At 62.1% G+C, this 11965-nt stretch overlaps 1 protein-coding gene across 1 annotated transcript; it reads right to left on the bottom strand.

The window, feature by feature from the left end:
• Window positions 1–148: 148 nt before the first annotated feature.
• Window positions 149–11102, bottom strand: CERS1 (ceramide synthase 1). The gene is made up of 7 exons (XM_050320895.1): window positions 10849–11102; window positions 3890–4049; window positions 3252–3432; window positions 2617–2778; window positions 1932–2079; window positions 1226–1374; window positions 149–753 (listed from the first exon to the last, which is right to left on the bottom strand). The coding sequence occupies exons 1-7, from the start codon at window positions 11068–11070 to the stop codon at window positions 711–713; spliced, it is 1065 nt and encodes a 354-aa protein (XP_050176852.1). The 5' UTR covers window positions 11071–11102; the 3' UTR covers window positions 149–710.
• Window positions 11103–11965: the final 863 nt, after the last annotated feature.

Genomic DNA, 11965 nt, shown 5'->3' with positions numbered 1-11965 from the left:
GGCAGTGCTGGGGGAGGGTCCAGGACCCTCGGCAGGGACCGGGACTGGTTTCTGAAGCGACTCCAAGACCTACACAGGCTTTTGAAGCAAATTAAGTCTCCTGGCCCCCACCTGGCAGGACAGGGGGGCTGGAATAACACTCCAGGGCTGGTTTTCCAGGCAGAGCTGCTCGTGGGGAGCATGTGTGCCCCAGACATGGGTGGGCAGCCCACGGAGGGCCCTTCATCACCTCACCAGTCCCCCCTTGGCAGCTGGAGCAGGGCTGGCTTTGGGCTGCCCTTCCCAGGGGAGGAGAGGGTGTTTCCACCCCCTCAGTTTGACACCAGGCCCTTCAGGGGGTGCTGGGGAAGGGTGGCTGGGAGGGTCCAACAAGGGGGCTCAGGGGGAATCACGGCGGGACCGAGAAGGGCCGAGGGACGGAGCGACAGCAGCGACACCAGGGGACCCAAAGCCAGCTCCAAATCCTGCCTGGCCCAGCCCAGCCTCCCAACTGAGGGGGGGCCACAGGAAGCCCCCCCAGCATCAGGTGAAGCCTGGTGACAGCCCCGGGGGGGGTGTCTGGTCCTGTCAGTGGCATCTGCTCCCCGGCTCCGGGCAGGGGAGGGAAGGGGGGCAGGGATGGAGTTCTCCTTGGGCCTTTCCTGCGCTGGCTCCGAGGGCAGGGTCCTGGTCAGTCCCAGGTCCTGGCAGCTGCCACGGCCACGCCGCCCTCACAACCTCTTGTCCTTCACGAGCCCGTTCTTGAGGTGCAGCCTGGGGAGGGAGCAGAGCACTCGGTGGGTCCGGTCCCCACACCCCTGTCCCACCCCATCCCAGCAGGATCGTCCCGTTCATCCCCGCTCAGCCAGAGCTGCTCTGTGGGATCAGCACCCCAAGATGCTGCTCAGAGGGGCAGCCCCACGCCCAGAGCCAGGCCCAGGTGGGAAGGGCTGGGTGAGGATCCACAGGGCAAAGACGGGCGGGCACCCCACAGGGCCCAGGAATGGATTTAAAAGTCCTTCCTGGCACCTGCAGTGATGTTTTACACCCATCTCCCAGCCCGGGGGTGAGCCCTGAGACAGCAGCTTCCCCTCATCCACGGGAGCTGCGTGTGTGTCACCCCTGGAAGCGTCCAAGGCCAGCTTGGAGCACCCTGGGACGGTGGGAGGTGGCACTGGGTGATCTCCACGTTCCTTCCCACCCAAACCCTTCCACGGCCCTGGGTGCCACCCCCCTGCCCACGCACCCTTCCTTCAGAGCCTTGGGCAGTTGGATTCCAGCCTCCTTCTTCCTGGCCCTGGCGGCTTTCCCGGTGTCCTCCACGTCGTACTCGCGCACGTCGTTCACCTCCTGCATCTGCCCCATCAGCACCTTGGCCACGAACAGGACGATGTACTGGGGAGGGAAAAGACACCCTCAGACACAGATCCCAAAGGTTTGGAGCTCTTCCCCCTCCCTGGATGTGGCTCAGACCCAGGGCAGAATTCCCTGCAGCTCCCCTTCCCCTGATCTCATCCCGCGGGATGGTGGAGTCAGGGATGGTGGAGTCAGGGATGATGGAATCAGGGCTGATGGAGTCAGGGATGATGGAATCAGGGCTGATGGAATCAGGGCTGATGGAGTCAGGGATGATGGAATCAGGGCTGATGGAATCAGGCTCTGCCTGATGTGATCCCCTCCACATCCCTCCTTTCCACACCCTCCCCAAAGCTTGGAGGGGGGATGCCAGGACATTCACCCCCCCATGGAACTCCAGCCTGTCCCAGTCGCTGTCATCTCTCCCTCCCCACGGATCCCTGGAGTGTGAGACCTCGGAATTCCAGCACTGGAGCCCCCCAGGCCTTCCCTCCTCCCTTCCAAAGCCTCCTCCAGCCCTGCAGCCCCCGGGCAGGCAGCAGGGGCAGCGGGGAGGGAGCAGCAAGTGAGGGGGTGGCCGAGCTCCCCACACTCACCAGGAACCAGTAGATGTTCATCAGGGTGAGGATGAGGAGCAGAGCGTTGAAGAAGAAGTAGAAGGGGATGTTTGGGACCACCTGGAGGCTGGAGTAGCAGGTGGCATAGAGCACCTTGAGGGGGAACCAGTAGAGGCGGAACCAGAACCTGCCAGGGCAGAGAAGCAGGGTGGGTTTCCAGTTTATAGTTTATCCCCAAAAACCTTCCCCCAAAATGAGCCTCTCGTTGCTTTTTGGAGCAGCCCAGGGCCGAAACAACCTGCAAGTTGCTCATCCCCACCCTTCATCCCTCTGTTTCCCTCCTGCCTTGCCCCAGGAGGAGCAGCAAGGCTGGGAATCTGGGACAGCCTGAACCTCCCTTTTCCTGCTGGTAACAACAGCTCCTTGCTGCTCAAGCCCTGCAAGCAGGAAAAGTGGAAGCAGCTCCTCCTCCCCCGGGGTCATTTGTCACAGCTGGGAGCACAAATTTCACAGGCACTTGGGTGGTGACAGACGGCCAGGGTGACTACAGAGGGATTCCATGCCCAGCCAAGTGACTACAGAGGGATTCCAAGCCCAGCATGGGGCCGAGCTCTGCGGGAACCTCTTCCCAAACCCACTCGGGAAGGGCCCCGTGGTGCTGAGGGGGATACCAAAAACTGGGCAGGGGGGTTGGGAGCGGGGCCAGGGGGGGGGCCAAACCCACCAGCTGACGCTGAAGGTGAGGCAGCCCACGTTGGAGATGACGTCGTTGAGCCGGTGATAGACCCCCCCCCGGTGCTTGAAGTAGACGTTGAGCTTGGTGAACTCCAGCTGCACGTCATTGATGTCGTGCAGGAACAGCACCAGGATGCCCACGTTGTGGTACCTGAGGGGCAAAAGGGAGGGGGACGGTGGGAGGGGTGGGCAGGGGGTGGGTTTGGCAGTCCCATCTCAGTGGGGGCAGGTTCCAGGGGCAGTCCGGGCAGTCAGGGGTGGGTGCAGGGGCTGGGGAGCTCTGGGATGGCTCAGGAAGGTGGAGGAAGGGGAGAATCCACACCAACCCAGTTCTGAGTCCACCACAGAGTCCCTGAGCAGCCCAGAGAGCCAGACACGGGTGCAGGGGCTGGGGGGCTCTGGGATGGCTCAGCGGGGTGGAGGAAGGGGAGAACCCACAGCAAGCTCTGAGTCCATCATCACACTGGGAGCAAACCCCCCGAGCAGTTCAGAGGAGGGCTCAGGAGCCCTGGGACGGCTCAGGGAGGGGCAGGAAGGGGCGAATCCACCCCCAAACCCTCCCTGTGCCCGTGATATTCCCACAGGCTGTGCTGCCCCGGGCCCAGCCGGGCAGAGGGGCCTCACCTGAAGGCGTAGGAGGAGGCGATGAGGGTGAGGGTCACCACGTGGTGCAGCAGCATCACCACCGAGTCCTTGCGCCACGTGTCCATGTAGGCCGTGGCGTAGATGGAGTGGCCGTAGAAGCTGCACTGCAGCAGGTAGGCGATGGCGATGTCCGTGGGCACGTCCATGCCCTTCTTCCAGCCTGGGGAGGGGGGCACAGGGATGCCCAGGTGACCCCCAGAGCCTCTGGGGTGCAGACCCCGGGGAGCCCCCACAGGGCTCGGGGGCCACAGGTCCCTCCCGGCTCATCCAGGGCTTGGATGGGGGGTACAGCAACCCTGGCCCCCCAAACTCTGCCCCTGGCATCAAACCCCCAAGAGAGAAGCCTTGATTTGGTGTCCCTGCCCAGGGCAGGGGGTGATCCTCAAGACCCCTTCCACCCCAAAACCATCCCACGACTCGATTCCCTCCTGATTAATCTGCTTGACCCCCTCCAGCCCCTACTGACTCTCTGTGAAAGGAACGGTCAGAGCCAGCCCCTTGTGCCCTCTCTGCACCCACAGCATCAGGAAACAGGAAATTTAGGGGTTGTCTTCTCCTTCTCTCACCCACCCCAGCTCCCAATCCCAATCCCAATCCCCCCCCGGCTCTGACTGTACCGTAAAAGACGGATGGGGGGTCGTGGAAGAAGGGGTAGTCGGTGAAGAAGAGCAGGTAGGCGCCGTAGGACCAGGATAACGAGTAGAAAAGCAGCTTCCAGGCACTCTCAGGCATCTTGGCAGCATCTTTGGGCTGCAGGTTGCACCACTCCCCGAAGGGCTGCAGGGAGAGGGGGGGAAACCATCAGAAAGGGCAAGAGGAGAGGCCTCGAGGAACTCAGGGCAGAGATTCCCCAACTCTCCCAGAGATTTGTGCTGCTCCAGGGGCAGGAACCCTGTTTTTCTGGCCTTCCTTACAGCAGGAATGAGGTCAAAGGGGGCTGGAGAGAGCCTGAAACAGGGGGGAAAACCAGGCTGGAGATCCTTCCTGGAGCCTGGCACAGTGGGCATCCCACATCCCAGGCACTGCTCCGGCCTCCAGGAGCCGGGCTGAGCAGAGCTGCTCTTGCAGAACAGAAATAACCAATAAAATAACACAATAATGAATAACATGAAAATAAAGCCCCACCAGCACAGGAGAGGAAGCTGTAACAACACTATCCTGTGCAGATGGACCTTGTAAAAGCTTCCAGAAAAGAGCCTTCAGCTGGGGAGGGAAAGGCTTTGCAGAGCCCTGGGCACAGGGGCAGTGCCAGCCAGCACTGGGGGCCGGGCAGGGAACGGAGCAGGAAAGGCTGGGACAGCAGGACCCGCTTCCCAGCAGCTTTCCCAGCTGCCCAGCACTGAAACCCCGCTGGTGTTTCCCTTCCTGTGGTTTTCAGTACCTTCCCACCCCTCTGGGAAACAGAGACCGGAGGGCAAAGCCCCCCCAGGGGCAGGGACGGGGCACGGGGGGCTCTGCTCGTGTGAATCGGGACAAAACCCTCTCACCCTGCCTTCCCCACGCTCCCAGGGGCGACAGGGGCCACCTGGGCCAGCTTGGAGATCATAGGGAAAGCGAAACCCCAGCTCTGAACAGCCTCAGTCCTGCGGGAGGGAAGCGGAGCAGTCTCCTCTCCACCCTGCGTTGTGTCCCCCCCCGGCTCTCAGAGGGCTCCAGGCACGGCTGTTTTCCCCTCCCTGGCAGCTGAGCAATGCCAGGCCCCATCTCTGCTTCTCCTCACAGCACTGACAGCCCCCCTGCACAGCCCCCCGGGGGGAGCAGGGGAGCCCCAGCCCAGGGAGGGAATCACTGATAACACTCAGAGCACCCCCCATCCATCTGGGAGCTCCTCAGGGAGAGCCAGATAAGCTGGAGAGGAAAACAAAATGCCTGCAAAGTAACTGTACCCTGCCCCAGGTCAGCACTTTCTGCAGCCCCTCGAAGCCCCAGGGCTAAATTAAGGCCCCAGCTGTCCCCAGGCAGTGGCTGCTCTGGCTTTTAGCCCCTCTCGGGGTCCAGTTTTCGGAGGACTCCACTTCAAGCTTCGGCCCAGCCTCGAAGTGCTTTGTTGCAGGCTCTGAATGTCCCGGCACTGCTCAGGCCTGGGAGCAGCAGCCCCAGGAGCCTCCAGGCAGAGGCATCTCCCATTCAGAGCATGGCTGAGAGCAGGAACCGCTGCCAAGGGCTCTTCCAGCAGGAGCCACGGCGGGAGAAAGAGGAGGAAACTCGAAGGGTGAATAAATAATGCAGAGACAGAAAGTCCCGAGCCCAGAAAGCATCAATTATTTGTGTCTCCATGCACTGGAAGGAGCTGGGATACGGGGACAGCTCCCACTGTGCCGTGGCAGAGCCACCGGTGCTTTAGGGATGCTGAGCACAGCCCCAGATCCCTACTTGTCCTGGGATGATTTGGGGTGGAAGGCACTCCAAAGATCCAGCTCCGTGGGCAGGGACACCTTCCAGAGGGGCAGGGTGCTCCAGGAAGCAGGAGAGGGCACAGGGAAGGGTGGGAAGAGAATCAGCAGCACACGGGGAGGGGACACGGGAATGTCCCTGGGCCGGGAGCGGGAGGGGTTGGGGGGAAAGCACAAGCCGAGGAGCCTCACGGAGCAGCCCGGGGGTGGAGATGAGCAAGGTGGGGGCTGTCCTCCCGTCACCCGGCTGCCGTTGCCATGGTAACAGCGCAGAGATGCCTGTTGCTAAGGGTGACGGGGGCTGCGAGTCGGGAACAGCGGATCTGGCTCCGGCTGAAAGAGCCCAGGGCTCTTAGAACGCTTAAAGGGCAACCTCCTCTGCCTCCCCCTCCTTCCCCGCGCCACGCAAACCTCCCCAGGCTCCTTCTGGGGACAATTAACAGTTAATTGGGGGGCTGAGCCTGTCCCCGGCACGCGGCAGCGGGGGAAGGAGCAGAGCGGGGGATGAGAACGTGCAGCGAGAGGAAGGTTTGGAGCCGCAAAGGGAAGCCGGATGGAAGCCGTCCCTGCCCACAGCTCCGCGCAAGTGTCAAAAAAAAACCCCACAACCACTCGTAGCAAGAAGCGAACGCTTTTTTCTCTCCCTTTTCGCAGCCCCCGGCGAGAGGGGAGAGCAGCGAGTCCGTCCCCTCGCACCCCACAGCCCGCAGGACGCGGCTCCTCCCGCCCCAGGGATGGGCTGGGAATTGAGGACCGCGAACTGGCCCAGTCCCAGCCGTGCCACGTCTGGGCCCCCCGGGCACAGCGAGTTCCGCAGAGGGACACAAAGGAACGGCTGGCACGGGGCACCCTCGGCGCCGGGAACTGGCAGCTCCACAGCGGCTTTGACTGGATGCAGATGATGATGATGATGATGGTGTTGGTGATGGTGGTGGTGATGAGCAAGCAAGAGCTCCCGTTCAAACCCCGGACACAACAGGCAGCTCCTGCCCCTGCCACGAGCTGCCCACAGCGCCCTGGGTGGCTTCCCAGGGCTGTGACTCTGTCCCCTCTGTCCCCAGCTCCTGCACCTCCTGCCACCCCAGGGGTGGGGCACAGAGCCTGCAGAACCCCGGACTGGTTTGGGTGGGAAGGGACCTTGAAGATCATCCCATTCCATCCCCTGCCACGGGCAGGGACACCTCCCACCAGCCCAGGTTGCTCCAGCCTGGCCTTGGACACTTCCAGGGATCCAGGGGCAGCCACAGCTTCTCTGGGAAATCCATCCCAGTGCCTCCCCACCTTCCCAGGGGGGAATTCCTTCCTCATTCCTCATCTATCCCTGCCCTTTATCAGGAAAATCCCAGTAAAATGTCACCGTTCTCCAAACCCAAAGAGGGGGCTCTCCACAGCCCGTGCACCCCGGGGCAGTGACTGTGACCCCACTGCGAGAAGGGAACGAGCTGAGCACGGGGTGAGGAGCTCCAGCTCCCATCACCCCATCCCTGCAGGCACCGCTTCCCCCGGGCCTCAGTTTCCCAGACAACGCTTTGCAGGGAAACACGTGGAAAAGGGCACCACGACCTTACCAAAAAAAAACCCAAAAAAACCCCAAAAAACCAAAAACCCGATCAGGCATCACTTCCTCGCTCCTAAAGAGAGAAAAGCAGCAGGAGACTCTCCCTGAGGACCCTCCGAGCTGCCCGCGGTGCTGCGGGGGCTGAGGGAGCCCCTGGCCCAGCCCCGGCGCTGACACAGCAGCGCAGGGGGAGCAGCCCCCTCACTCCGGGGGGGAAAGAAAGGGCCCATTGTTGTGGCTTTTGTCCCGTTTGGAGTTTCCAGCGTTTGTGCTTCGAGGACAAACGGCGGAGCCTCCTCCCAGCCCCCTCCCCAGGGCGGGGTCTCTGCCCTCGGACGGGGTTGGGTGGTCGCTTTTGGGGACGTTCCCCCCACTCCCTCCGGATCACATACCCCGCGCTGGGGCTCGGAAAAATAAACCCTGACGATACCGTGGGGTGGAGAAAAGGGGTGTAAAACCCCTGGAAGGGACAGCGGGAACCCTCCCTGTCCAGCTGCCCCGGGGCCACGCTCTGCCCCTCACTCCAACCCGGCTTCCCCGAGCACACAACACTTCTCCTTGCAGAGGACACTGCAACGTCCTCCAGACTTGGACACCACTGGGAAAAAAAAACAAAAAAAAAAGGCTGGCAGGTGTCTGGGCCAAAACTGGAGAACATTCACCCACTGCAGAACAAATCCACGGAGGGGAGGGGGGACACCTGACCCACCACCAGATCCAGCTCTTACACTGAGAGGATTTTCCTCACTCGGGGACTTGCTCTTAGTTCACTCCAGGGATTTCAATCCCAAGCAGCAGAGGTGGCTCGGGGTGGCTCGAGGGGCTGGGAGCCTCTGCCTGGGATTGGCTGTTCCAGCCCATCCAGTGCCTGAATCCAGAATCCAGAGGAGTGCCTGGAGTTTTACCCATGTGGGTTCACTGCCCTGCCCGGGAAAGGAGAACCAGCACGGGCTGAGCTCCAGGTGCTCCAGCCTTTCCCAAGTGGAGCTGCCTGGTCCTGTTTCAGCAGATCAGCCTCGGTGCCCTCCAGGGTGTTTAACTAACACAGACACAGGGGCTCAGGTTGCTGCTTTTTAATCAAACTCCTCAGGGCTGGCTGGTGTCACACAGGGGACACACCAAGGACAGCGGGGACCGATGGAGCTCGGACACCAAGGGAGCAGAACCCGAGGAGGCTTCCAGGGATGGGAGCACTGCCCTGGAAGCAGCTTAGTCTTAATTTCTGGAGGTGGTTTGCAGCCCCAGTGAGCTCCTGCAGATCCACCATCCTGTCTGTGCACTCAGAATTCAAGCCAGACCCTCAGGCCAGACCTGGAGGGGACGGATCCATCCCTCAGGTCCCTGCAGGGACACCCCCACCCCAGCAGAGCTGACTCTGGGGGTCCTTCCCTGCCTCATAATCCACATTTCCTCAGCTAACTGAGATCTTCCTACCCCAAAACAACCCCTCTCTGTGCTTGCACCGAGGTTTCCACGAAGAAGGCTTTAACATCCTTGTTTCTCACAGGCCAGAGCTCAGCAAGGTGCACTTGGTGCCCTTGTGGTGAGAGTCACTTCCTCCTCACAGGCAGAGGAGCTCAGGGTTTATGGCCTGTGAGGGAAGGGAACCTTCACCCCTGAGCCTTTCAGTTCCTGCAGGGAACACAAAGTGGGCCCAAAGGAGGAAGAGGCTCCAAGTCTGCACAGGGAAGAGAAGTCCTGAGCTGGGGAGAAGTTCCCTCCGAGGGTTTTCTCTCCCTGATGTCCCCCCCCTCAATGACCCCACTCTGACACTGCCCTTAGGGGGGCCACGAGGTACCCACTGATTTCCTGAAGGGTTTTAGGGGAAAGGCAAAGCTTCCATCCTCTCCCAGGGCAACTCCAGCAGCGTGAAAGAGAGGGAAAGCTTCCCATCCTTTTGAGACACGTGTGTGCAGGGGGAGCTGCCTCTGCCCTCGCACTGAGAGAAAGCTGATGCCACTGGAACCCCGCTCGGCATCTCATCAGGATCGCACACGCGGATGGAGCCACGGGAACCCGCTCCCAGCAACCCCCCTGGCCCTTCTGCAGTTACAAGGGTGACCCATTTCCCAGCTCTGGAGCTGCCACGACCCTCCCAGGGCACCCCAGTGGTGCCCCCATCACCCCCAGGAGCTGCTCACCAGGCTCTGGAAGGGCCTCAGGCCGGGAGGAACTGGAGTAGAAAGGGACTTGTAGCCAAAAACTACCTCAGACCTCGGTCAACCCAGCATTCCCAGGTGCTGGATGCTGCCCATCCCAGCCAGGGGTGCAGGGAATGAGGGGAAATTCAACCCCCCAGCGCATTCCTCACCTAAAACCACTTCAGCAGCTTCAAATGACTCCAGAGGGCTCCGACTGGACCCACCTGACATCAGTGGGTGAGCAAAGGAAGAGCCCCTCTGAGGGCAGAAGGGCTGAGATAACTGGGGACAGGGATGCAGGGAACTGCCTCTGATCCATGGGGAGCCTCCAGAGGAAGCAGCTCAGCCAGGGAACGAGGCCTGTCCTGGAGCTGCTCAAGGCCTTGTGTCACTGTGCTGGTGGGGAGGTGGGAAAAGGGTGTCCCCTTGTGTCCCCAAGGCTGTGCCCAGACCCCAAATCCTCCATCCCCTCTGCTTCTGCCTTTAAAGCCCTCTCGAGGCCGGAGCAGAGTCCTGAGCATCTCTCTAGGAAAGCAGCGTGGAAGGAACGGGCTGGGACGAGCCATTGGAAGGAGGGGGGAGCTCTGCCCTCCCTCCACATGTTTTTCACGGCCACAAACGAAGCAGAGCCGCTCTTCCTGCTCAGGGACGTCCTGCCTCGGCCTGTCCCTCGCAGAGGGCCGTGTTGGAGAGGGGACAAGGCCCAGCAAACCCCTCTGGGGGCTGGGAGAGCCGGCCGGGAGCATCCCTGCATCCCCACGCTCGCAGGAAGGTCAGGCCGGCACTGCAGCACCGAGCCAGCCATCCCCAGCCATCCCTCCCTCCCTCCGCCGGGCAGGGAAGGACATTTTCCATGCAAACCACCGGGGGACGGGGGAGAAACGCGCCCCTCTCCTTCCCCCCAGGAAGGCGACGAGCCAGGAATAGCCTGGAAGAAATAACCCTCAGCCTTGTGGGGATGCAGTGACGGCCATGTGGAAGTGGGGGGTGTTGCTCTCCCGGGGCTGGGGGATGCGCGTTCCCTCCGGGATGCAGCCCCGGGGGAAGGCAGGGAACAAGCTGGGAATAACCTGGAAGGAATAACTCTCAACCATGTCGGGATTCAGTGATGGGGATGTGGAGGGAGCCGGGGTGGTGGGGGGAAGAAACGGGTCGGGGAAGGGGGGGATGCTCGTTCTTCCAGGATACAGCCGCGGGGGAAGGCAGGGAATAACCTGGAAGAAATAACCCTCAACCTTGTCGGGATGCAGCGATGGGAACTCGGAGGGGAAGGGATGGCCGGGGGGGGGCTCTCCCGGCGCGGGGGAGATGCTCGTTCCTCCGGGATGCAGCCCCGCCGTGGAAGGACGAGGCGTGGGGCTCATTTCTCACCCCCAAACCGCGGTCAACGCGCCTCCCCGCGCACCCCATCGACCCCAAAGAGACGGCCACCCCCCTCCGGTCACCCCCCATCCCCATCCGCGTCCCCCGCGGCCGGCACTGACCCGAAAGATGCTGCGGGAGCAGGCGCAGCGCAGCGCGGTCCAGCCCAGCGCGCAGAGCCCGCACAGCAGCACCTCCGCCCAGCCCAGGTGAGCGTTCTCGGCCCAGGTCCGCCTCGCCAGCTCCCAGCCGCAGTCCCCGCAGCCCCGGGCGGCCGCGGCCAGGCTCCCGTAGCCCCGGCGGAGCAGGGTCCCGTAGCCGGGCATGGGCTCCGGAGGCGGCATCGCTGCCACGGCCGCGCTCGCCGCCCGCGGCCCCGCGCAGGCTCCGGCGGGCGGGACCGCGGCTCCCCCCGCGCCGGTACCGGGCGAGAAGAGCCGCCCCCCGCCACGGCCCGGCCCCCTCCGGGCTCTGCCGGGGCTCCCCGAGGGGGCAGAGGCTCCGGGAAGCGGCGCTGGAGGGAGTTCTTGGAGGTTGCGGGGTGGGTTTGGTGGGTTTTTTTGTGCGTGTGTCCCGACAACGCCGGAGGACGAGCTGGGAGAGCGGGCTGGAGCCGCTCCAGGAGCGAGGAACGGGCATAAAGAGCGATGTTTCGGTCTCAAGAGGTGATGGAACGCTGGAGGAGCGCCCGGGGGCGCCTTTGGGGCGGTCGTGGAGGTGGAAGGTCCCCGCAGCACGGTCCAACAACACTGAGCTGCTCCGTGTTCCAAATCCTGGACTAAACCTCAAATTCCCAGACCAAACCTTAAAAATCTCGCACCAAACCTTCTCCTTTCAGCGTTTTTTCACCCTCCACCTTTTTTTTTTTTTTTCTTCATTTAATACACGAAGGGAAACGTTTCTCCAGGTAATTTTTCCCCTACCTCTGAGCACCAGCCCTGCAGGAGCAGCAGATCCATCTCCCTCCCTCCCAGAGGTGACCAGGTGTGTCCCACAGGCTCAGTTTGGGCACCTGCTGCAGTTTAAGGGTCTGGAATACTGAGATGCACCTGTAAGATGCAAACACACCCTCCCCAAAGGTCACCCCTGCTGGAAGACTAAATGTCACCTCCATCATCATCATCATCATCACAGGTACCATCGAGCTGTAACTGCAACCAGCTGGCAGGGAGAGGAAAAGACAAGCTAAAAATGAGTTTAATCTCATTTAAAGCCATCCAGGTTCCCCCTGGAACCCCT

The sequence above is a fragment of the Myiozetetes cayanensis genome, unplaced genomic scaffold (assembly GCF_022539395.1).
Source record: "Myiozetetes cayanensis isolate MyiCay16 unplaced genomic scaffold, myiCay2020 scf26, whole genome shotgun sequence".
In the NCBI taxonomy this organism is placed as follows: Eukaryota; Metazoa; Chordata; class Aves; order Passeriformes; family Tyrannidae; genus Myiozetetes; species Myiozetetes cayanensis.
Note: the sequence above shows the minus strand (reverse complement) of the source record. Positions and strands in the feature narration are given on the sequence as shown.

Bases quoted from the DNA above. Each gene is read 5' to 3' on its own strand.
- CERS1 (XM_050320895.1), bottom strand. From the start codon at position 11,070: ATGCCGCCTCCGGAGCCCATGCCCGGCTACGGGACCCTGCTCCGCCGG. The intron at 1,375-1,931 runs GTGAGTGTGGGG...TTCCCTCCCCAG, and splicing joins TGAACATCTACTGGTTCCTG to TACATCGTCCTGTTCGTGGC. The intron at 754-1,225 runs GTGCGTGGGCAG...CTCCCTCCCCAG, and splicing joins CCCAAGGCTCTGAAGGAAGG to GCTGCACCTCAAGAACGGGC.